At 39.2% G+C, this 26,385-nt stretch overlaps 1 protein-coding gene across 21 annotated transcripts in view; it reads left to right on the forward strand.

Annotated features, from left to right (window-relative positions):
• The window catches only part of Mia2 (MIA SH3 domain ER export factor 2), a 93,473-nt gene extending 72,639 nt beyond the window's left edge, over positions 1 to 20,834 (forward strand). For 14 of the 21 annotated variants that reach the window (XM_021645757.2, XM_060387547.1, XM_060387550.1 and 11 more), the window contains 11 exons: positions 601 to 702; positions 4,073 to 4,133; positions 4,611 to 4,646; positions 6,336 to 6,403; positions 7,461 to 7,543; positions 9,439 to 9,567; positions 12,500 to 12,655; positions 16,729 to 16,845; positions 18,010 to 18,068; positions 19,079 to 19,325; positions 20,300 to 20,834. In XM_021645757.2, coding sequence (XP_021501432.1) covers positions 601 to 702; positions 4,073 to 4,133; positions 4,611 to 4,646; positions 6,336 to 6,403; positions 7,461 to 7,543; positions 9,439 to 9,567; positions 12,500 to 12,655; positions 16,729 to 16,845; positions 18,010 to 18,068; positions 19,079 to 19,325; positions 20,300 to 20,463 — 1,222 coding nt within the window. In that variant the 3' untranslated portion in view covers positions 20,464 to 20,834. The remainder of the gene's footprint in view (positions 1 to 600; positions 703 to 4,072; positions 4,134 to 4,610; positions 4,647 to 6,335; positions 6,404 to 7,460; positions 7,544 to 9,438; positions 9,568 to 12,499; positions 12,656 to 16,728; positions 16,846 to 18,009; positions 18,069 to 19,078; positions 19,326 to 20,299) is intronic. The other 7 variants (XM_060387545.1, XM_060387546.1, XM_060387549.1 and 4 more) reach the window with 1 other exon arrangement.
• The last annotated feature ends 5,551 nt before the right edge of the window (positions 20,835 to 26,385 follow it).

The following is a 26,385-nucleotide window of genomic DNA, read 5'->3' on the forward strand; positions in this document are numbered from 1 at the left end:
GGCACCAGATATCATTATAGATGGTTGTGAGCTACCATGTGGTTGCTGGGAATTGAACTCAGGACCTCTGGAAGAGCAGTCATTGCTCTTAACCTCTGAGCCATCTCTCCAGCCCCATAACAGTTTTTTAAAAAAATATTTATTTATTTATTATGCATACAATGTTCTGTCTGCATGTACACCTGTGTACCAGAAGAGGGCACCAGATCTAGATGATTGTGAGCCACCCTGTGGTTGCTGGGAATTGAACTCAGGACCTCTGGGAGAGCAGCCAGTGCTTTTAACCTCTAAGCCATTTCTCTATCCCCTCATAACAGTTTTTAATAATATTTATATAGATGAATTAATATAAAATTGTTAATTAATATAATTAATATAAGAATGTTAATACCAATAGCACTGTAAGGAGTGAATGTGGTTTTGGGTTTATAATGCTAAATTTCATATCAGAAACATACACACCCTTTTATTGCATGTGACCTTTTCAGTAGTGTATAGCAATTGCTCTGTGGGTTGCATCAGTTCTGCTACGATTTTTAAAATGTAGTTGATTATATGTATTACATACATTAAAAGAAATAAAATATTCTTTGTTTTAAGGAAATTAACAGTAGAGGAAAATTGCCTATTAGAGAAAGAAGAAAAACTTTCCAAAGTAGATGAGAGAATCAGCCGTGCAACCGAGGAGCTGGAGACCTGCAAGTATGAAGTACTCTTTCTCTCTTTGTTTTCCCCCCTCTTTTCTTTTCTTTTCTTTTCTTTTCTTTTCTTTTTTCTTTTCTTTTCTTTTCTTTTCTTTTCTTTTCTTTTCTTTTCTTTTCTTTTCTTTTCTTTTCTTTTCTTTTCCTTTTCTTTTCTTTTCTTTCTTTTTTCTTCCTTTCTTTCTCTCTTTCTCTCCCTCTTTCTTCTCTTCCTTTTTATCCTTTTCTTTCTTTGTCTTTTGAGACAGGTGTTTTTCTGCATAGCCTTGGCTGTACTGGACTTGCTTTGTAGACCACGCTGGTCTTGAACTCAGAAATCCACCTGCCTCTGCCTCCCTGAGTGCTGGGATTATGGGCATACACCGACACAACTGGTTGGAATGGCTTATTTTTATTTCAATATTTTTCATTCAGATTTTTTGTATTCTGCATGTATTTAGGAAATGTGAAAAGGAAAATGTTTTCTTTTCAGGGACTTTGATACTTAAGTCTCACATTGAATATAGACATATTTTATGTTAATATCAAGTTTGTAGTTATTAATGCTGAGCGTGGTGGCATATGCATGTAATTTACTGCTGCAATCCCATCCTGTAATCCCAGCATTTGGGAGGTGGAATAGAATGATCACAAGATCAAGGCCACCCTTGGCTAAATAGTGAGTTTGAAGTCAGCTTGGGCTACGTGAGACTCTGTTTCAGAGAAGGAAAATGGAGAGGACAGTTATTCAAGCTCAAGTGGCTTTGTTCAAATGGGAAAGAATGTACACAGTATTATGTAAAAGTATGGTTTTCTCTATGCTCATTACAGCTACCAAATAATGACACAAAGACCTGTTAAATTTATTAGTTAGCTTAAAAATAATATAGCTGGGCAGATACTCATCTATTCTAACCCAGCTATGCTGACCTACTTCCAGCCATGTGCTCTTTATTAACCAATGAGAGATGATGGAGAACAATTTTTACACAACATAAAGCAGGAGATGCTTCAGTAATAGTGACAATGTCCAGGGATCTTTTAGCATTCCTAAAAATAAAAACCTGAGGACCAGGCATGGTGGCATGTGCTTTTGAGTCCAGCACTTGGGATGGAGAAATCGGAAGATTATAAATTTGCTCAAGACCAGGCTAGGCTACATAGTGAAGAGAGGCTAGTGAGTGTAATAATAATAATGTATATAAAAATATGCCACACACAACAAATCTTGTATGAAGAGATTTATTGTACAGAAGTGGGGAGGGAGAGAGGAGAGAGAGAGAGAGAGAGAGAGAGGAGAAGAAAAGAGAAGAGAAGAGTGAGGCACCCCAGGAGGGAGAAGTCAGACAAGGGGAAAGAAATGGAAGCAGAGAGAGCAAGAGGTGAGAGAGAGGAGATAAGATCTTTTCATCCTAGGATCCCCTGCAGAGGCAACAAATGATGTAGTCACAGGCTGCCTTAATGTTAACATTCTTTCCTTTTCCTATAATTAAAAAATGAGGAGCTAGGGAGGGTGACAAGGTAGGAATGAGGATGTTGGACTGCTTCTCATGCAAGGCAAGGTAAAGTCTATAAATGTAGGTTCATTAGCCACCATGCAACGGAGTAAGAGAGAGGGGAGAAAAAAGGGTAAGAGCACCAAAATGTCCGGATTATGTAGTGGAGGGGAAGCCCCTGCCCTGGAAAATTTAGGGTAGTGGGCAGATTATGCCAGGCTTGTTCTGCAGCAGATACGGACTGAGGAATGCTGGGAAAACCTGGGGCTGTTTGTCCCAGGTCTGAAGCACACCATTCCAGCCTTTTGTTGATAATAAATGGATAACAGGTGAAGACTTTTCTGGCTATTTCGGATCTTGCGGATTGGGGCAAAAGGCTGAAATGTTGGCCAACTCTGGGAAAAGCAGGCTGTTTTGTTGCTGTCCAGGATTTGTGAGAACATCTGTGGCTGGGAGGAAAAGTATAGGTCTGGCTTGATACAGTCTGAGAGGTTAGACTGGAGCACCTGTGGCGCTGACTTGGATGTAGACCTTAGAGGATACCAGAACATAAATATGGGCAAAAAACAAACTTGAGTAGGTTAAGGAGAAAATTCATTTTAGGTGTACATTGGAAGCTTTGGGAGAGTGAAAGAAAGGTTTGGAGTGAAAAAGAGAAAAAGCTTGAGTGTAGGGAACCTCCATTTACCTGATCACTGCCAGTAATTAAAAAAGGTTCCGTCAGATAAGGGATATTGAGGCCAAGTTTGGTTGCAGATAAGCTAAGAGGCCCTTAAAGCGACGCTAGGCATAGGGATCTGAAATTTTTCAGAGGACATCCCAGAGGAGAGCCTGGAAGAACCGGTGAATGGACTGTTCCCATTGGGCAGGTATGAGTCAGTGGCCTGACTGAGGTGTCCCAAGGGAAAGTTTGACTTCAATAGATTTGTGGAATTTATCTGTTCCAACAGCTCGTAAGCATTGACCAGAGACCAAAGGCACAGTTTCCTGGTACAGACTTGGTTTATCTAGCTAGGATTTTTGGCAGCATGTGAGATGGGGAGGAGCAGACAAAACTGCTGAAAGGGGACTCTCATCTAAGGGAGAAGGTATAAACCTTTGTGGGACTGTGTTTTAACCACACTCAAGCAGTGGTGCTCATAAGGTTTAACTGAAGTTAAAATTAGGCCCAGGAAGCCGGTGGTGGTGATGGTGTGTGTGTATGTGACATATATATTATATATGTGATATATGATATATTGTGTGTGTGTGTGTGTGTGTGTGTGTGTGTGTGTGTGTGTGTGTATTCTGCCTTATTTTAAGTGTAACTACAAGCTCATCTTTGAGAAATGCTAACAGATTTTAAAGCACATCTTTTTCTGACCTGATTTTTTTGTTTGTTTGGGTGACTGGCTGGTTTGATTTCTTTTTTTTTTCCTCCCCTCCCCTCCCCTCCCCTCCCCTCCCCTCCCCTCCCCTCCCCTCCCCTCCCCTCCCCTCCCCTCCCCTCCCCTCCCCCTCCCCTCCCCTCCCCTCCCCTCCCCTCCCCTCCCCTCCCCTCCCCTCCCCTCCTTTTCTCCTCTCCCTTCCCCTCCCCTCCTCTCCCCTCTCCTCCCCTCCTCTCCCCTCCCCCCTCCTCTCCTCTCCCTTCCCCTTCCCTCCTCTCCCCTCCCCTTCCCTTTCTGTTCTTTTCTGTTCTCTTTGGTTTTTCAAGGCAGGGTTTCTATATGTAGCTTTGGCTGTCCTGGAACTCATTCTGTAGACCAGGTTGGCCTTGAACTCAGAGATCCGCCTGCCTCTACTTCCTGAGTGCTGGGATTAAAGGTGTGTCACTGCTCCTGTTTATACTTTTGTAGTCATGAGCTCTCATTCCTTACTATATATAACCATAGGGGAATAATTACTTGTTTCTTATAGACAGCGCGTCAAGGATCTTGAAGAAGAGCTGGAGAGAACAATTCATTCTTACCAAGGGCAGGTATGTATGTGTGATTGTTGTTATGTACACAAAACAATTTGACTCATAGAACAGATGCAGTAGTATAGCTTCTTTCTCTCTTGAGGTGTTCATGAGTCTGTGAAATATTTCTAGGGAGCCAAAGATTCCGAAATCAGAAATTATGAATTTTTTTTTTATTTCTTTGGGAATGAGGATTATGTAGTCCAAACAAATGTCTGTCACCATTGTAGTCGCATGTTGGGCTCTTGATCTGTTCCTTGGAAACTCTTGTAGTTGATTATCATACGAGGTTTGTTGGAATTTAAAAAAAAAACAAAAAAACTTAGATTCAGTTTTTGTTTAAGAGTTGAGTAGAGCAGATCATGTGTATACATGAAAGCGTGCTTTCAGATGCTTGTACTGCTTCAGAGACGCTGGGCACCTTGAGTTCTCTGGCTAGTGCTGGGAGTGAGTGCCTTTTATTTAAGAAAAATCTTTATAACTTTGTTTTCTTAGGTTATTTCTCATGAAAAGAAAGCACATGATAATTGGGTAAGTTTTAAGTTTCCCTAAAGCCCTTTATCAAATTCCTGTCAAAAAATACACTACTCATTTTAGATTAGGTAAAAATATAAACAGTATTTAAAATAATCACTTTTTCTTGGTGGTGTCACATGGGTTAGTTTCAGGAGGCAGAGGCAGGAGGATCTCTATGAGTTTGAGGGCAGCCTGGTCTACAGAGTAAGTTCCAGGACAGCCAAGGATACACAGAGAAATCCTATCTCAAAAAAACAAAAAAGCAAAAACAAACCAAAACATCCCAGCCAACTCCCCCCAAATACTTTCTATTAATTGTATTAAGTTTACCAGTGATAAAATAATATTAAAGACCACAGACACACTGAGAAGTGATCATCTTTTATTTTGAACTTTATTTGCATTTTTATTTCTGAAAGCAGTTAGTTATAAAATTACATAGACATTAAAGGAACCCTGGAGGTGGGCAAGATGGCTCAGCAGTTAAGAACACTTGTTGCTCTTCCAGAGGACCTGCCTTTTATGTAGTTCTGAGTATGTCAGATGGCTCACAATTGCCTGTAATTGTAGTTGCAGGTGATTTGACACCCTCTTGTATTTCTTTGGACAACTCCAGTCACATGCACGCACACACAGCAAGCAGCTCATACTATTGCGTAACTCGTTATCACGTTTAAGCAGAAATTTTTATTAAAATTTAAAAACATTTAAGGGAATTATTACATTTTTACTAGCCAATGTTGTTGGTGTAACAATCTTTTTTGTTCAACATTTATTTTATGATTACATATTGGAAAATAATTTACATAAAAAATCTTTTTTGATAGTACTAAAATATATTTATTTTTTCTCTTTTTTTTCTGTGAATGTTTGTTGGTTGGCTAAAGTCAGTTTTAATGTGTTTTTCACAGTTTAAGTGAAAGCAAATTTGAAAGTAGAGCTTTTACTTGTAAATAGTTGATGGTTATAGACTAAGCTTGCCTTTGTTTATCTTTGTATGGTAAGCTCACTTTTTGCATTTGATCCATCTGTTTTATATATTCTGTGACGGATTTGTAGAGTCCACAGAATGGCTAGAAAACATGTAGAGCACTATATGTTTAGCTTTTATTAGTGATTATTTGGGAATATTGTATGTTCTTGGTATATATTATAACTAAGCTGCCCATGTTGCAGCATACCACCAACACACAACACACACTTACAGAACACTTATGTGGTAGCTATACATTGTTCTGTACTTAATAGATGTGCAATATACATTGACTGTATTTAGTTATTAGAAAAATGACCTCTGTTGGCATTCTGTGAAACTGTTTTAGGCCTTTGTAGTTTCCCAGAATTATGGGCATAATGGTCATCTGTTTACATAGACTTTGCCCTAAGCTTATCTGCCTGCATGCCTGTTAGGATTAGAAACTAACATCACCAAATAATTTTAGGCTCTGATTTTGTATTCAAATAGTAACATTCATTAACAAGTACCAGTTAAACTCCAGGTTTAATGTTTTTGGCTGGCATGAAACACATTCCCTTTTTTAATACATCCCTAAATTTAAAATGTTTGGTATTGAGTTTATCAAAATAGATATAGACTTGTATATTTCCAGTTGTAATATTATATGCCATCTTTCTGATATTTGTGTTGCTTTTGCATATTTAAGTTTATGTAGATATATTTGCAAATGTATTATTTTATTCAAGCTGGCAGCTCGGACTTTTGAAAGAAATCTCAACGATTTAAGGAAAGAAAATGCTCTCAATAGACAAAAGTAAGTATCTTTGGGGGAATACTTTAAAAGTGTAAAATAGTTTCTTTATGTAATGCTTATATAAGAATAAATTAAAAATTGTAGTTCCTACTAATCTATTATGAAATATCTAGTTAGTTTTACTAGGTGTGAAGTTTTATTTATTTTTGTTTGTTTATTTGAAATACTCAGGCTACTACATTGGCACTTTAAAGAAGCTTTTACAAGTTACATTGTAAAAAGTGTAACTTAAACAAATTTAAACCAGTAAGAGTGGAGAAAAAAAAGAGTGTGCAAAAGAAAGGATATGTCTCTCTGGTACAGCGATGCTTGGAAATTAGCGTTCTTCAGTTCTAGACAGATAGTATTTATTGTCTGAGCCCTGGGGTGGTGGTTGTTGGGTGTCATGTTGTATTGTAATAAAGTAAAAGAGTAAAAAGGGATGCTTTTCTCAAGGGAGATAGCACTCTTCTAGAGTGTTGGACTTGCTTGCCAGACTGTACTTTCAGCACTGTTAAAAACTAGTTTCTGTCTTCTGGCTACAAGCTCAGACATTAAAGCCAGACAGTTGGTTTTATATCAGGTCTAAGTAACATTTGTTTTAAAATGTGACATTTAAAGATACTAAGTGTAGGAAAAAAAAATAGTAGTGCAATTATTGGGATTTCAGATTTTACAAGGGCAAGTGTAGGTAACTCAGAGCAAAGTTTTGTGCTGTAGCCCTGGCCTTTTCATTTAGATGGAATCAGTTAAACCCCCTGTCTCACTTTCCTTAGTTATAAATGACACTTTTGGCATTAGTTCATCTTGAATGCTTCTACTTCAGAAAAGTAGACTCTGTGAAGTAGCACTCACCAAAGTCTAGTTTTAAAGAGCCAAGTAGTTATAAACACCACTGCCCTAACAAGAAGCCCTTCATCCCCATTGCAGTTTGGGGCTGTGGAAGGAATGTGGGCAGTTTTTTCTTTTCTGCACATGTCAGTTTTGTGAGAGTATCTAGTTTTTGGAAGTGGCCTTTGCTTAAAGTGTGGTGTTTCTCTTGGATGAGTAACTCAGAGATGTTTTTCTTTGTTTGCAGATTAACTGAAACAGAGTTTAAATTGGAACTTTTAGAAAAAGATCCTTATGCACTTGATGTTCCAAATGCAGCATTTGGCAGAGGTAGTCTTTTTCTTTTTTTTTTTAAAACCCCTTGTTTGAAATACATATCATGTATCCATATATATTGTATATATAGTTTACATTAGTGTAAATTAACATTTTTACTTAACAGATTTTGTAGCCAGGATTCTATTTGAAACTGTTTTATTAACTCTAAGTTTCTGGGTTTTGTTTTCTTAGCAATAATGCAAATGCAAAAGGTATCTCCCTTTCTCAGTGACAGACACTTAATGCTGTCAACTCCCTGAAAAGCCCAGTGCTCTTAATAAGGTACCAGTAGTTAATTTTTGAGAGAATGAATGACAAGTACCTAAGTGGGATAGCATTGTGACTTTACGCATTAACAGTATTTTGAGATTTACTTCATTAAAGTGAGAGTTAACATTGCTCTTCAGAAAATTTTTAAAGTATTGATTTAAAAGTCAGGTCAGACTTAAAGTTTGGTTACTATCATTATCCCAGGAAAGCAGCAAATCATTTTTATGAGTCAACTTTCATTAAAATATAAATATGTCTTACATTTAAAAATATCAGATTATTGTAGCAAAGCATGGAGTGGAACAAGTATATAAAAATTTTAGTGTAAATTTAAGTGTAGGAGTCTAGGGGATCAAAGCTATCTTTTCTGTAAACCATTTGGGTGTAACAGGTGTGCTTTATAAGACTTACTGTGATTCAAGTTTGAATTCCCTGGTGTTTAAGTTGCTGTTTGGAAGCATAACCACAATTTGGGAGTAAATATGTTTACAAAATTGTAGGGCTCTTAGTCATCTGGATTACAGAGAAATGTATTGGATGCATGATAGTGTAAAGCTGAATCTTTTACTTGTAAGGATTCAAAAGTAACTTCTGATTCTTCAGAGTATTTTATATATTTATTTACTTTTAAAATCTGACTTTACAAAAATGTTTTATGGTTGAACATGGCCAGTCTGGCTCTGATTTAAAATAAGCACTTCCATATTATAAACCTTCACAGTTGAAATATTGGGAAACATACTGTCAATAAATTCTCAAACAATATGGGTATTGTAGCAGACACCTTTAATTCTAGTACTCTGAGGATAGGACAGGAGACTCTGCTCCACAACATCCAGCCCAGGCAAGCTAGTGCCACATAATGAGACCATTTCAAACACCAAAACAAACAAACAAAGCAAACCAATGTCATGCTCTCTAAATCCTTCTGTACCTCGAGAGTGCCACCAGCATCCTTTGTTTAACCTGTGAGGTTACTTACAGTAAGCTAATGATTTTGTTTTGTTTGTGGCTCTTTTGTTTGTTGGTTGTTTTTTTATGTATTGCATGTTCTGAAAATTGCATTTATTTAACCACAGCTTGTGGGCTGCTCTCAGCATTGAACAGATATAAATGGCATTCAACACAGATAGAAACCCCTTCATATTTTAAAACTCAGAACTCTCTGAGGGCTGAAGAGATGGTTCATCTGTTAAGAGCACATACTGCTCTCAAGTCTGCAGAGGACTTGAGTTTGGTTCCTGGCACCCATATCAAATAGCTCATGGTCCCTCTAACTTTACCTCCAGGAGGTCCAATACCTCTGGCCATGTAGACCACTGCCACTTACTTACCCAAACTTAGACAAACACACGTGCAAACTTAAAAATGAAGTCTTAAAAAACATGAGAATAATGTTTAGCTTTATATATAAGTGTAAAGTTGACAGAATTAAAGTTCTGAGTATTCATATATACAACCTAATGTTTTTTAATTGACTAAATATCTAATATGTTCAAAAGCTTTAAAAACACCAGGCTCCCTATTTTATTTAATTCTGTGTAGTGATCAGAGCACAGATTAGATTTAAGCTGACAGTAACTTTATGGTACAACTAACTGGATATGCATTTACATCTGCTGTTTTAATTATTCCAGAGCATTCCCCATATGGTCCCTCACCATTGGGCCGACCTTCATCTGAAACGAGAGCTTTTCTCTCTCCTCCAACTTTGTTGGAGGGTCCACTCAGATTCTCACCTTTGCTTCCAGGGGGAGGAGGAAGAGGTATATTGTTTAAACATTCTTAATACTCTAAATTTCTTCCTTACTTTATATTTTCATCTCAACTTACCTTTAAAATAATCTGTAAATGGACATTTGGAAAGTACAGGCATTCCTTGCACTTATCATAGATTTACTTATTTTTTTAACTGTGTAAAGAATATTGGGCCATATATGGTGGTACACACCTTTAATCCCAGCATTTGGAAGGCAAAAGAGGATCTCTGTGAGTGAGAGGTCTACATAGTGATTTTTAGTAAGATTCAGTTAGGTTGCATAGTAATATTCAGTCTAAAAGAACAACAAATAGCAAACTCTCCCTAGCACTGTGTTCTGATGTTTTTCTTTTGTGCACAGAGACATGCAGGTGGCCATCCCAACTCTGAAAACACAGAAATACAGAGTACTCTGAATGCCAGAACGTTGGGTGTAGCACTTTAAAATTTGTGAATTTTAAAGCATGTCATATTGCAGATCTTGGGTTTGAAGGTCTGCAAAAAAAAGGAAGGAAAAGAAAAGAAGAAAGAAAGAGAAATTGCAAACTCTTCTGCTGCCATGCATTTCCAGTAAGGAATGCTATAAAAGGAGTCAGTGTGTATATTTCAAAACTGTATTTAAAGAATACGTAAGATACAGCAGTATATCGAGCATAAAATGTGTTCTGATGAAACGGAATCAGAATGTAGAATTTTTTTTAAATAATAAAACATTTTAATTTCAGTAACTTTTACTGTAGAAGTTAGAATATGAAAGCCTCACTCCTCTTTTAACCACAGAGGAATTATATATGCTTTGTTAGGCAGAGTTTTCAGGAGACCTACCTCTTACTAACACTTTGAGAGACGGAGCCAGGGTTGTCTGCATTGCTCCCAACCCACCTTGCTCTTTCTGTATTTCCATAGCCAAGTTAAGTGTAGGAACTGCTAATGAATGTCTCTAACCATTTATGTAAATAATTTAACAAACTAAATGTGAGGCAGGAACAAATGAGACTATAAAAACAGCAAGTTAAACCAAACACATCAACATTCCACACTGGGTCCACTCATTTCCAGAGTCTCCCAGGCAACCCATGTGCTTCTGCTAAACCAACGCTGTCTGTCGTAAATATTTTAGAATCCCTGTTCTTTGGCATTGGCTTCAAACAGTGAGAATCTAAGTTTCTCAGGTGCCCACGTTAGGTGCTGCAGATGAAAGAACAGCCCAGCCTGTTTCCTCTTTATTATCTTCTTCGTCCTCATTTTCCTCCATGAGGAACTATTCTTTACACCTCAGCTCCTGAATTGGATACTAGCCCTGGCTCACCTCAGGAAGAGCTTTGCTTGCATTGGTTTTGAACTGGACTCTTCTAGGGAAATGAGTATGCCACAGACATGGAGCCCTCAGGGGTTTGTATGGAACACTCAAAAGGGTTAAGTTTCAAAATTTACATGTCTGTAGTAAGCCTTGGCCTTGCCACCAACACCTTTTACACTATGACTTTAGTAAGAAACATGTGTCATACCAATAGAAATACAGCTGAAGCCGGCCACATAAAATATTTGCCATTGCATTTTTGTGATTTGTGATACTTTCTATACAATGTTACCACATTTCGTTAAGAGAAGAATGTTCATTAAGACAAAGTTAATTTTGTATGGCACACATGGGTAGCAGCTATTCATATCTGAACACAGTATCCTAGAAATAGGATTTAATTGGCTAAACTAATTCACTGCAAGTTGAGTTACATAAGTCAAGGATTGCTTGTATCAAATGTTTATGTTTGAAACTAGAATAAAAATTATTTTTTCTTTCTCCTCTCCTGTTTCAGTGCTTTCCTCTTCTATTTAATTGCTTTTAAGTGACAGTGTATTTAGATTATTTGCAAGGTTGTTTCCTGTCCAAAAAGTTACAGAAGTTCTTGGTAAATTACCAATAGGCCTACAATCTCCATTTGGACCAAATTTCCTATGACCAGTTAAAAGACAGAGTGACTCTTTCTCCTTCCTTTTGTTATCTTGAAATTTGAAACCTTGAATAGAGGATTGTGTATAAGGAAAACAATTTATTTTTAGAAAGTGAATTGTATATAACTTGTTTTTAAAACCCTTTAAGCTTTTGTATTTCCAGGTTTGCAATGTCCACCTGGTAGTCACTTGCCTGTGGTTTTGTTCCTGTGGTAGCAAGTGATGTGGAGAGGCTATGAATCTCTCATTAAGGCCTGTGTGCTTCACTCGAGATATGCTCCGCCAGGTAGACTCCTGAGCGGTTTCCCTTCTCAGCCTTCTTATGAACTAATGAGGAGGATGAGCAAGCTAGAAGAAAAGATACAGGCTTTTGTAGAATGTTTAATCACTGTTGGCTAGAATTAGAGATTTATATTACAACTTATACAATTTTGTCCTCTTAATGTTAGTCAGTACAGTACTTCCAAAGAAGCAATCTGATACTATTTGCTTAGTGGCAGAATCACTGAGATAGGCATATGGCCTCTAGGATGGCTGATAAAAGTCATGCCTAAGCAACAAAAACTTGTCTTTCACTTGCTTTTAATTTTGCTTACTATAAGTCTTTACAATTTACTTTCTATACCTTATTTTTCAGTTTTAGTGTTTATTACTTAACCACTGATTATAATTGTAAAATGATGATGCTGATAATGCTTAAAGATGAATTTTATAGGCAAATGTTGTTGGATATTTATTTACTCATTTATTTTGTGCTGTGGGATACTCTAATCTCTGAGCTATACTCCCAGCCAATAAGCATGTATTTGTTTATGCACATTATAAGATTATTTTCCCATTTCTTAGAAATGGTTTTGGTAGAATTATAATCTAAATCTATCCTAGAGAAGCTTTGGATTTGTATTTGCTTTTAAACAATGTCTTGATTTTATTTGATGATAGGTCTTTTGTGTGAGATAAGGAAAGTTTGTGTTTTCTTTAATTAGGCTCACGAGGTCCTGAAAATCTTCTAGACCATCAGATGAACACTGAAAGAAGAGACTCGGGCTATGACAGGTTATCTGATGCTCCTAGAGCACCTTCCGACAGGTCCCTGTCACCTCCATGGGAACAAGACCGGAGGATGATAGCCCTGCCCCCAGGTGTGTGAAGATAAGTCACTGTTCATATTTGCAAGACATCTTATGTGGGGGAAACATAATGATGGAAGGAAAGAGGGCTGTATGCGTTTCTTGTCTTAAAAATCATGATATATTTTAGAAACAAGAGTGAGTCTTTTAAGTCTTAAAAAGAATATTTGGAGGTGACATAGAAAGCTTTTCTCAATTGTTTTTATTTCTTATAAAAGTAATACATGTTTATTTTTGAAAATCTGAATAATGTGAGGATGTAGAGCTAAAAGATAAAAATCTCCATCGTTATCTTAGCAACATTTCTTGCCAAGAATTTAGTTATATATATTGAAAGATTTAAACTATATATGCATATGTTCGCAAACATAGATGTTAAAATTCTCTTTCTGCTGCTACTTGAACTCTCAGCAATTGTCCTGCAGGTTCTCCTGCCTTTCAGGAGACTCCTCAGATACTTCCTGGGTGACCAGTGTTCTGGCTGGCGGGTATCTCCCCTTGGGAGTGAGGAGGGCAGCTGCCTTACTGAGATGTGTGCAGCACAGGACGTGCTTCTACTTTGCGGACTTCCCAGGTGTGGCTTGCCTGTAGATGGGATGCATCTGCGGATACCAAGTGCAGAGCCAAGAACAAGATGCCAAGAACAGCACTTTGAGGGCTCCCGAGGCTGAGCTTTTGCTTGTGTCTGGAGCTGAGCCTCTTGCTGCATATACTTTTCAGCTTGTCACAGTCGTTTCATAGGGTTTTCTCATACTGATCATCGCTGGTTTAATTCAGGCTTCTTGATTTGTGGTTGATCTCTGTTCTTAGTCCCCCAAGTTAGCTCTGTTTTTTTTAGGTTTTTCTCTCAAGATGGTGCTCAGCCTTCACCCTCCAAATCATTTCAGAGTAACAGAGTGGGATTTCTTTCTCTTGTTGACTCCTGCTAGGACAATCACTGTCTCACCAAAACCTGCAGTTCTGTTTGAGTCTTGTGAACACTGTGGGTCTGTACTAGCTTAAGATGCTCAGGCCTCTCTCACCGGGGGTGCCTGGCTTATCTTTTGGGTGAGGCTTCTGCTTCACTTGCCCCATCATAGAGCCATTTGACTGGAGCAGTGTTTGACTTGGCTTCTTTTTGATAACATCCATTTAGTAAAACAACAGCTGTAGGTTCCCCTCTAGGGACCATGACCTCCTTTTGAGCAGTACTTTGCATGAATTCCCTCCTCTGAAGCAATCCTCAAATTCAAATAGAAAATGGTTGGTTACCCCCAAAAGAATCATGGCACTGTTGGGCCAGTGGGTGCATCTTTCTGGAAGGTTGTTATTGTAGTATGCAAGATCCATCAGTGCTTCCGTTGGTAACTTTTCTTCTCTAGAGGACCACTGTACCTTCTGATACTGTAAAAGTGAGCCTTCAGGGAAGAAGTTTTCAGGTCAGATAGTTCTCTCTGTCCTATAGCAGAACTATGCTGTGTCTTCAGCAGTGCAGGTTACTGATGAGCTATATCAAGCAAACAAGTTTAGTAAAGCTCTTTTGACCCCATTTAATTTTTACTCCAATTATAATTGATAGTCTGCTTCCCATGTTACTTGCATATACCTTTCTTTTTTTTTTATTTTTTTTTGCTGGAGAGACCGTGTATTGTTCTTTTTTTTTTTTTAATTTTTCATCAATTACACTTTATTCATTCTGCATCCCCCCATAAGCCCCTCCCTTCTCCCCTCCCAATCCCACCCTCCCAGCATATACCTTTCTTAAAAAACCGTCCACTTACTAGGAGTTAAGGGTGCTAACTAACAAGCTTGAAAACTTGTGTTTAGTCCTTGACACCCACATGGTATAAGGAGAGAACTGACTCCTGAAAGATGACTTTTGAACCTCCACACTCATTTCATGGCATATGGACACACACATACACACACACACAAAAGTGAATGTCTAAAAATCAGCCACATTGTATTTACTGATTTTTGTTCCCAGTAAACTCTAAGAACATTTACTATATTGAGATCAACATTGTTTTGTCTAGTATCTGCCACGATAAGACCCAGATTTAAGGAATAGGTTGCTTTTGTTAGTAAAGGGCAAAATGTATATATTTTGTGAAAGAATAAACTCTTGATTTTCTGATATTTTGATGTACATTAGAAATAAAACACTGATGTGAAAAAATAAAACACTAATGTGGTCTCTTGAGACCTGATTAAGGATTAATTAAGTTTTCAGGTTTTCTACTTCATCCTTATTTTTAATCCCATGTTTGAAGAAAAAGGGGACAATCTGTTTAGATATATGGCTTTCTGTTAACCCCTTGCTTTCATGAGACAACTCTTTGCTAAGATCTAAAAGGTGTATAAATGAGTTTTAGGATTCTCCTTAGTCACATTCCCTTATTCTTGGGAGCTCATTAAATATAATTCTTTCCGTTGACTCTGTTTCATCTGGGTGGTTTCCTTGGGTTTGTGCAGGACATGTTTCAGGGGAGTCCCATCTGGTAAAATCAGAGGAGTGACAAAGCTAACACTGAATTCTAGGAGTTAATATTATGAACCCCTGCATAATGAGGCCATGAGAGGCACTTTTAAGTTATTTGTTACTGTCTGTAGTAGGATAGTACCTTAGTTAGGTTTACTATTGCTTTGATGAAACACGTGACCAAAAGCAACTTGAGGAGGAAATGGTTTATTTGGCTTACACTACAACATTGTAGTCCATCACTGAATGAAGTCTGGGCAGGAGCTCAGACAGGGCAGGACCTAGAGGCAGGAGCTGGCACAGAGGCCACAGAAGAATGCTGCTTACTGGCTTGCTCCCAGTGGCTTGCTTTGCCTGCTTTCTTATGGAACCCAGGACCACATCCTAGGGGTGGCCCCACCCACAATGGGATGGGTCCTCACAGGTGAATCACTAATTAAGAAAGTGCCCTACAGACTTGCCTTCAGCCTGATCTTATGGAGACATTTTCTCAATTGAGGTTCCCTCCTCTCAGTTATCTGTAGCTGTGTCAAGTTGGCATAAAACTACTAAGACATGGGCTGGAGAGATGGCTTAAGAATACTGGCTGTTCTTCCAGTGGTCCTGAGTTCAATTCCCAGCAACTACATGGTAGCTCACAACCATTTATGATGAGATCTGGTGCCCTCTTCTGGCACGCAGGTGTACGTGCAGACAGAACACTGTATAAATTAAGCAAAAAAAAAAAAGAAACCAAAAAACTACTAGGATACATAATGAGAGCCACACATTTCACCTTCTTTGTCTATGTCCATAGTTGAGTTTTGGAGTTGATACATGCATATTGTACCTAGTAAAGTCTGGCATCGTATCTCAAGAATGAAATAGACTACTTATAATTTCTTCCAGAATGCCATGTTCTATCAGGAATTAGTAGTTACCATCTTACCATTCTAAATGACCCTTGTGACTGAAGGAGAATGGCCTCAGAGGCCCTTGTTTATAGAGTTTTTATACAAACGTGTGTATGTGCACATGTGCACATAGATGTCTTTCATCTGAGTTGTGAGCTTGTCAAGTCAGAACTTTCTTCAGTATGGAGTAAATGCTAAAACCCAGATTCTGAAGCTAGTGAAAATTTGAGCCCGGTTGATGTCTGTGTGACTTTCTGCTGTGCTGACAAGTTAGCTGTTGTACTGAATTTCTTGCTCTTCTTTTCCTTATCACTGAGTGTCTTAGCATTTTCATGTTGATATGTTTTCCTTGAGGTACTGCTATTAATTTGATGGTGAATTAAATTTAATCTGATTCTGTTTTCACAGATTCTAAGTTGTCTAGTTTCAGCATTTCATGTGTAGATTTGTTATATATATATGAGTAATTGAAACATTCAAATTTCATGTAAACTTGTTATATATACACAGTAATTGTATATTTAACATTCAAATTCTAACCCATCAAAGTATGCCAGGTTTTTGATACTAAAGCAGTTAGTATAACTTTTTTCAAACTGTTAGTCACAGTTTTTGTTTTTAATTTTTGGCTGCAGAGGAAATGTCTAAATCTAATCTCTAAACATTAATGTCTAAGTAAACTATACTTAATGTCAATGTTAATGAAGGTATTCTAAAAATTTATTTTCTAGGCCAACCGTATTCTGATCCAGCTCTACAAAGGCAAGATAGGTTTTATTCTAATTCTGGTAGACTTTCTGGACCAGCAGAACTCAGAAGCTATAATATGCATTCTTTGGATAAAGTGGGTAAGAAATACTGTATGTATGTTTGCACACACACTTATATGCGTATGTGATTAAATAGTTGTGATGGTCTAGAGGACTGGGGATTGAACAAAAGGCTAATATAATTACTACCTCAGAGAGCTCTTAAGGCTACAATCTCTTTCTTGAATTTCCTCTGTTAGAATTTCCTGTTGTCTTTTTAAAAAAGATTTTATTATTTTTATGTTATATGTGGGGGTGTTTTGCCTGCATATATTTCTGTGCATCACTTGCATGCCTGATGCCAGAGGAAGCTAGAACAGGTGTCAGATCCCCAGAAATGGAGTTATAGATGGTTGTGAGCTGCTGTGTGGTTGCTGAGAGTTGAACCCAGATCCTATGGAAGAGCAGCCAGTGCTCTTAAACAATGAGCCATCTCTTGACACCTTCCTTGTTGTTTCATATTAGAGGCATGTTCTGTAAATTTGTATTAAAGTTACTTTGGATACTGTAGTTAGGGTTTACTATATCTCCTTAGGATATAAACTGGACTCTGTTCCATGGCTAACTTCTCATTGTTGTCAGGCCATTTACATATATCCTGTTTAGCAGCAAGGTTATTATGCAACCAAATGCCAATGGATGTATAGAATGCTAACAGGATAATAATCTGGGTTCATATTCTTAATCAGTTATCTTAGTTAACCATTTCATATTTAGTAGATCTTATCTATTTGTTGGGACCTCTTCAACCACCCGTCAACTACCCACTGAAGTTGGGAAATATATATATATATATATATTTCTGTATCTACTGTAGCTATCAAACTACACAACATTAGGAATAAAATTCAGAAAAATTAAGTTAAATTTTCATTGTGCATTCATAGAGTAACTTCATAAAAGTGTATATTGTGTACTGAGGGAATGGAGGGCAAACAGAAAAGACAGGAAGAGGGCTCCTGCCCCCTTGCAGCAAGATTGCCTAGGAACCAGCTAGAAAGGTCATCACAGCACTGCAAAAGAATGTCTGTTCTACTGAAATTTTTACAGGCCTCCGGCTGCTCTTGGAGCCTTAATATGGAATACTTATGTTAAGTTTTTCTCCTGTCCCAACAAGGGGAGTGTCATTTGGATCTGGAAATGGTGTAGGAATGAAGTGAGAACTCATGGATTTTTTTTCTCTGATTTATTTATTTTTTCTAGATGGGCAAGTATCATCAGAAATGGAATCTAGTAGAAATGATACCAAAGATGATCTTGGTGTAAGTATTGGAAATTGAATTCTACACATGTATATATAATCGGTTTCTTGCTTTTATGAGAATAAGGCTAGAACTGTTCTACTTTGTGGTATCAATATATTAATAAAATACACTTCTGCTTAGCATTAACACTGTTTCTTTTCTGGCTTGTAACCTATGGTGAAATAGTACAAACCACAAGCCATGTTTTGGTGGTGCATGTAATACTGGCATTTTGGTGGGCTGAGGCAGGATTGTGAATTCAAAGTCATTGCGGTCTACATAAGGAGATAATGGGTTGGAGAGGTGATTATGAGCACTGGCTGTTCTCCCAGAGGACCTGGGTTTGATTCCTAGCACCTGCATGGTAGCTCACAACTGTCCTTAACTCCAGCCCCAAGGGATCTAAAGCTCTGTTCTATCCTCTGAGAACACTGATGTCCATACACAGTGTGCAGACATGCATGTAGACAAAGACACAGTAAATAAAACAACCGAAAAACAAGAGGAAGAAGCTTGACGGCTCCCCTAAAACAACAACAACAACAAAACTTTTCAGTGGTGTTTAAAGCCACTGTGCTAGTTGAACACAATTTCAGATGTTCTTCCTTGAAATTTGATTTGAATTCTTAAGTATATTTTAGTTTTAAAATATAACATTGATTTTTGGTCATTTTGAAAATACCAATATCTTAACTTTTTTTTGTTGTTCATATGTTTGACAACAGTGTATATCTGTTTATTTTTTAAGTATTTATTTTGATACACTTGAACCGTACTTGAGTTTTAGTGTGAGCTAGGTAGACTGTTACTACCATGCTTAAAGTTTTCTGTTGAGTTAAAAATATTTATGATAGATAACAAGCAGCTCATATGCTGATGTGGAAAACTGAGTCTGTTCTGTGGCTTTCTAGAATGTCATGGGTCACTTTCAGCATAGGTGCCTATAAACTTTCTTCCATACCTGACGTTCCAGGAAAGGATCTGAGAATGAGCCACTTTACTGACTGCCAATTGTCAATCTGTTACAGAACTCAAATGTGCCTGACTCTCCTCCCCACGTTGAGTGCAAAGCAGCTGGCGGTGGCTTTGTTCCTCCACCTGTTCCTCCACCGTTTCCCCCAGTCAGAGACCCATTGTTTCCAGTGGATCCAAGGAGCCAGTTCATGAGAAGGGCTCCCCCTTTCCTCCCACCACCTCCAGGAAACATGTATGCAGATCCTCGAGATTATTTTCCACCAAGGGACTTCCATGGCCCACCACTTCCTCCATTCCCAGGTAGGCTTTTTAAAAAGTCCATGTATGTGTCAAACTTTTATCTCTGCTTCCTATTGCTGTGATAAACACTGACCAGAACCACCTCTGAGGGCAAAGGGTTTGTATGGCATCAAAGGAAGCCAGGGCTTCACCTTGATCCACCTTAGCTAATTTTGAATTTTAACTGTATTGTGATAGTTCAGAGATCAACTGAATATACAGACATTAAAATTATGTTAATTTCATTTGATAGAAATTTATTGGGGCCATTAGTTAAAATAATTACTTATATTTTAGTTTCAAGATTACTGACTAAAGCCAGGCACTGTGGCAATCGCCTCTTATCCCAGCACTCAAGAGGCAGAGGCAGGCAGATCTCTCTGAGTTTGAGGCCATCCTGGTCTACAAAGGATTCTAGGACAACCAAGGCTACACAAAGAAACCCTGTCTCAAAAAACCAAACCAAACAAACAAAAATGATTACTGACTAAAGTATTGTAAAGTCTTTTTCCTAAATAGTTCCCATGTGTTCATATTTATTTAAAAATCTAACATCATGGGCTGGAGAGATGGCTCAGCTGATAAGAGCACTGGCTGCTCTTCCAGAGGTCCTGAGTTCAATTCCCAGCAACTACATGGTGGCTTATAACCATCTATAATGGGATCTGATGCTTTCTTTGTGATGCAAGCATACATGCAAATAGAGTACTCATATACATAAAATACATTAATAAATCTTAAAAAAAAAGAATTTTACTACATTGAAAAACTTTCAGAGTAAGTCTTGAATGTACTGAGATCTTGTTTAACGCTAAGATAGGACAAATATACCTGAAATTAATGATATTCCTATTAATCGTATGTATTTGAAGAAGTATGTTTTTCAATGACAATTTCTGAAATCAAGTATTCTGGTGTGAATGTATTCTATAGTAGCTACTGGAGGTGTATGGTACAGGGTTTAAACTTCCAATGTCCTTTATCTCTTTGAACAGGGAGAAATATGTATGCACCCAGGAGCTTTCCACCATACCTTCCTCCAAGACCTCGGATCTTTCCCCCGTTCCCACATCCTGAAAGTAGAAGTGAGCGTGCCCCAGACTTGATTCCGCCTTCAAAAGAACCTGCAGCTGAACCTGCAGAAACACAGGAGACCTGACAGTGGTGCTGGTCTCATTGGCAGTCATTTTTTTCTCGTTTTCAGTTTAAGTAACTGCTGTTACTTATGTGATTAAATTTTTGCTCAAATTGAAGCTTAATGAAATTATAATTCTCAGGATAGTATTTTGTAAATAAAGATGATTTAAATATGAATTATGAGTAAATTATTTCCATTTTATTTTATTCTAGATAGTATAACTATTTTACTTTGATTACCTCATCTGTAATTATGGTAGTTTTATATATCTAATCGTATAGTTGGGGCTATCAGAAGGCTGTGTCTTTATACCAGGCATATGTTCATCATGGTTGTAGACAAATGTAAAAGTAACTTTATGTTTAATCCAATAAAATTTTAATTGATTTAAAGTCTTGTTTGGCATTGATAATAAAACCAGCCAGTTTCCCATAAACGTGGTTTCGTAAATTGGTCTTTTCACACCGTAATTTAGCAGTTCAAAAGCAAAGCATTTGGGGCTAGAGAGAGGATGACTTCATGGTTAGGAGCACTAGCTCTTCATCCAGAGGACTTGGGTTTGGTTCCCATCATCCACATGGCAGTACACAACCCTCTGTACTCCAGCCTCCAAATGTACCAGGTTTGCATGTAGTGCACAGACATGCATGTAGACAAAACACCTGCACACAAATTATGTTTTAAAAGAGTAAAACATTTTGTGGTCTTTCTGATTTGATTATCTGATAACATGTACCTTATTTCTTGCACTTAAATATGAATGACCTAAAACAAACTAATAAACTTTAAAACTTAAATATGGATTAGGTTTTAAAGAAGCCAGGATATTGTCTAATGATGAACTTCAGATTTCTTTACTTTTCAAGACAGGGTTTATCTTTTTAGCCTTGGCTGTTCTGGGAGGACTCAATTTATAGACCAGGCTGGCCTCAAACTCACAGCAATCTGCCTGCTTCCCTGATTGCTGGGATCAAAGGCTTGTGCCACCATGCCCAGCAAACTTGAGAATATTTTTTTAACTTGGCTCACTGATTAGTTTTTTAGCAGTTTTTAAAAACTGTGTGTTTGTCTATGTGTAAGAGTAAGAGAGACTGAAGATTGTGAAAGAGTGAGTACAGACACAGTTATGTAGGATATAGATGGTTAGAGGACAACTGGTCCATTAGCCTCTTTCCACTGTAGGTTCTGGAGACAGCTCAGGTTGTCAGGCTCTTCCCCTTATATCTTGCTGGCCCTACTGACTGGTTTTCTCAATTTCCTTTTCTCTCAGTTTATTTATTTAGTCTGTTCGAGACAGGGTTTCTCTGTGTAGCCTTTGCAGCACTGGAACCAGGCTGGCCTCGAACCCAGAGGTATGCCTGCTTTTTCTTGCCCAGTGCTGGTATTAAAGGTGTGTGCCAGTACACCTAGCTCTCATTTTACTCTTGTAAGAAGTTGACTGTTTTTCTGTTGGCAGCATTGAGAGAGTTGCCAGTCTCCCTGCTGTGAGTCAGTGTGTCCTCATTTTGAGCTTGGGTTCAAGTGTCTTCAGCTGCTCTGTGGTTTGTGTTCTCAGTCTTCCACTCATGCCAATGAAAGGAGAAAGCTGGACCTAACTTACACAGTGGGTGTGTCAGCTGGTGTTTTTCACTTGCTGTAATTTTCCTTCAGTGTCAAAGGACAGCATATTAAACATTCTCTAGCAAAGCAGTGTGACCATGATTGGAATGTTTCTCGTGTGTTACTGGTAACATTAATCTTATGAGGTATTTCTGCTCTCTAGACTAGAGAGAAAGGCTTTGCATGGGTTGTACTGTTTCCCCTGTTCTGAGTCTAGATTTTTAGAACATATACCTATACTGCTTCATTCCAGTTTTATTACTTGAGTAAATTTGTCAGTGTGTATGTTTCTGTGAAGTAAGGAGGTATGATTTTGATATTTATCTACATAAGTTTTTTTCTTCAACATTTTTATTCTTTGGGAATTTCACATCTTACCCCCCATCCTTTAAACCAGCCCTCCCCCCAATAAAAACAAAAGTGCAATTTCTGTTATATATACACACAATGGAGTGAGGTAAAACTCTCAGAGGCCTGCCCCTCCCGCACCCCCAACAGAAGCCATCAATTGTGGAGAGCTACCCCCTCAGCATTTTTAACACAATTTTGTTCTCTTCATGGCTTCCTGTTAAGGCTGTTACTTTTCTTGGTTGGTGTGGTCCTCCTCTTGCCTGGGGGCCTGTCTCCCACCAGCCCACAAAGTCAGGAGGGGCATGAGACAAGGCACAAAGGCTGAAAAGGATGGTGAGCACTTCAGGGGGCCGATTCAAATTTAATTCCAGAGAACACAGGCTCTATACCTGTGGGGAGTGGGTGGGGGCCTCCAGGGATAAGTGTGCATAATTGGTTCAAGTATGTATGATTTGCATTAAACAGCACGCTCCTATCATTAACCGAAATCGGCATCTACGTCTAAGAGACACTCTCCAAATGAAGTCAGGCAGAGAACAGGAGCCTCTGCTGCAGGGAGGGAGTCCTGCATCTTAATGCAGAGCTCAGAATGGCTAGGAGGACTGCAACCTCACAGCAGGGTCCTTCCGACAGCTCCCCCTGTTAGGATTTTGGAACAAAACCTGCTTCTGGGTTGCCTAGCAACTTATGATGTCATCATGTGTCACCAGCCAGGTGGCCACACCTGGAAGGCGAGGTTACCTTGCCCCTTAAAGGGACAACCCAACAGTGGTCTCTCTCTTGGCCCCTCTTGGTCCTCTCTCTTTTCTCTCTTGCTCCTGGCCTCTTGGCCCTTTCCCCTTTCTCTATGGGGTGTCCCCTTTCTCTTCCCCTTCTCTCTTTTCCCCTTCTCTCTCTTTCCCCTTTTCTTCCCTCTCTCTCTCTCTTGCCTCATCTAGAGACGATCTCTGTGACCCCTTCCCCTAATAAATTGAGGAATTGGTGGTGTGATTTGTGAACCTGCCTTGTAACTCTCTTCCGCACGATTCTAACACCCCGTGTTTTATTTTATAAAGGAGAAGTGTCATCATGAGCTTAAAAAAAAAATCAATCTGGGTGTTTTAGGGTCTGATAATGTACCATGGCCTGACTGGTGGTAATTCTGGCAATGGTGGTAATCTGTCGCTGGAGAAACTGAGGCAAGGAGCAGGCATGAAATGAAAACGTAACTAAAGGGCTAATAAGGTAAGAGCCATGAAAACAAGGGTTTTGGAACCAAGACAAAGGTTCTTGAGGATAATACAGGGCTTTAAGGGTTTTTTACATTTTGACCCATTGACAAAGAAACAACATTCCTCCCCCAGGACATCCTCTTGGTTCTGCAGTTACTAGGTCAAGGGCTCTTTCATCCTGGAGAACCACTCCAGCAGAGAGAGAGAGAGTCCATCTGATTCAAGGCTCTCATTGTTGATGTCATGGCCTGTTCAAGCTTTTGAAAGACTCCGGCCAGATGATAGGTCTGTACAATGGCAGCAGTTGCACCCTCCCCCCAACTCCCAATGCTCAGGGAGAGAGTGAGTCCAGTTCTCACTAGGAGAGAAACGAAGATTTCTCTCTGTGAAAGGGTGCACCTCTTCCTCAGGTATACCTGGGAGTAATCATTACAGGTACACAGAAGGTAGGCAAAGAAGCGTTAACACATGGTTGGGTGTTTCCTTTGTACCAAAGAAGAAGAGGAGGGGCTGGCCTGGAGAGAGTAATATTAGTGAGGCTTTGGTAGTGAGTAGGCCCATTCCTGCTGGAGACACAAACTGGGTAGTTGGCTAATTGGTCAAACAGAGGAATATTTGACAGGTGAGAACCGGTGCAATTTTTTGTACCCTTGGGGTAAAGAAGGGTGGTTTCAACTGCTACAGCTGTCTGCAAAGGTCTACACAGAAGAAGCAGTTAGAGGCATTAGGATGGGGAGTAAAGAGAAGAAAATCAGCAACGTATTGAACAGATTGGTTCCATGTGATGGTGGTCTTGATCTGTTAACTATTTTTTTTTCATGGGAGAGAACACTAGGATGTGTTAGGAAGGGAAGCTGGGAAAGTTGTTGGGATACATGAATATCAGCTGTGGGTGTCTGAGCTTTGGGAGAAGCACAAAGTTTTCTGTTGGCGTACTTATTTACATAAACATTTACATTTCTTTTATTCCTTTCTTTGTACTCCACCCCAATCCCTTTCAACACCCCAATACCAGGTAGGAGAGAGAAAGGATTAGTGGGAGAGAGGGCACAGTTCTCTTAGCTGCTTCCTGCTCTGCTGGTTAGGGTTGTTGGGTTACTTGGAGCCAGTCCAATCCTGGTTTCATGATATCCCCAACTTCTTGTCTCACAGCAGCAACCAGGAGCTGAAGAGGGAAGCAGGGGAAACCTTGTTCTTATTTTAAGCCTCCACACTCTCTGAGCTCTGGCATTTATTCTTTCTCCAGAGTCCTCAGATTTAAACTATCTGCAGCTGGCAAAGAGCTCCTCTCAGAGCCAGCTCTAGGCAAATAGTTTGCTGCTATGGACCATCTAAATTAGTCCCACATCCCACACCTGAGACCAAAACAAAAACATGTTTATGTCCACAAGAGCTGTCCTTGAACTCCTGTATGCAAGCACTCATCCAAGGGTCAGGTATGGTTATGGAGCATGTTCCCATTAAGGTGCTTCTTGCTGATTATGGGATTCCTCCATCTTGCAGTACCATTTCCTTCATCCTCCATAGGTTTCCATATCACACAGACATTCTTTTTTCAATCTGGTTTGTCTGTGTGGGAAGCAAAGCAAAGGAGCATTCGAACATTTGGTAGAATTGGGGTAGAGAAGGAAGGAAATGGCAGTCTGGCATCCTTGAATAGGGCTGTCTCCGAACCTATGATGATGCTGTGACCTTGTAAGTTTCCCTGACAACAAACAAAAACCTCCATTGAAGAATATGAGGAGGACTGGGCAGAGCATTCATGTTAGTGTCTGGAAGGACAAGAACAGCCATAAGAATAATGGAGAGAGGACTGGGTTAGGCAGTTGCATCGGGCTGCATCAAGGAGGGCGTGAATGTCCCTCCAGGTGACCCGGTTGTATCTTTGGGTGTCTGCATTGCTTCTTCTTTGTTTTTTCTGTGACTGACAGGCATGCCATCTATTTGACTGGAGGGGTCAGAGGGGTCGAGTCAGACATTGTGGGCAGGTACCTAGACAGAGCAAGGTTGGTCCTGTGGAAAGACACATGCAAATCCTCTTCCTGTTGTTAACAATGGGTCAGGCCCCTTCCAGCATTGGTTAAGAGGGTCTTTCTACCTGACCATAATGGATGGTAAGTGTGGTGACTGGCTCCAGTGACGAATAATGGGAAGTTTGTCTCCCCATTTATGTAGGTTGACTGCATAAATGCTGTCTGAATATAAATTAAACAGTTTTTTTTAGCTATGTTGGGATGAGAAAAATGGCATACAGTTCTTTAAATTCCTCCTTATCTGTAAGGAGGAAAAATGTGACTCAGGGTCAGTGTCTTCCTGGTATATTGTGTAGGCAGTTCCTTGTTGGCCCCCATCTGTAAAAGCAGTGGGGGCCCTCAGGATGGGGGATGGAGAGAATAAATGAGGGAGCCATCTAAGGAGTGGTATGGTTAGCAATCTATCTTTGGGATAGGTTTGTCTTGGGAAGCTAATGAGACTATTCGCAAAGGAGGTGTGGTTTCTCAGGAGCCATTGGGTGTCTGGGTGGGGAAAGGGTAACACAGTCATATCAGGTTTCTTGCCTATGATCTGTAAGGTACACTCTCTTCCCAACCTGATTGTGGTAAATACAGCATCAACCTTGGTCAATAGTTGAGGAGCTCCCTCATTGGCAAATGGAGCCATTCTAGAATTCCCTGAGGTTGGTATAAAGTCCCGACCAACTATTATGGGAGCTTTATATCAAGGTTCAGCAGAAGCGGCTTGAAGAGTTCTTGGACCTTTTCCCTCTAGGAGCAAAGTGAAG

The sequence above is a fragment of the Meriones unguiculatus genome, chromosome 7, assembly GCF_030254825.1.
Source record: "Meriones unguiculatus strain TT.TT164.6M chromosome 7, Bangor_MerUng_6.1, whole genome shotgun sequence".
NCBI lineage: Eukaryota > Metazoa > Chordata > Mammalia > Rodentia > Muridae > Meriones > Meriones unguiculatus.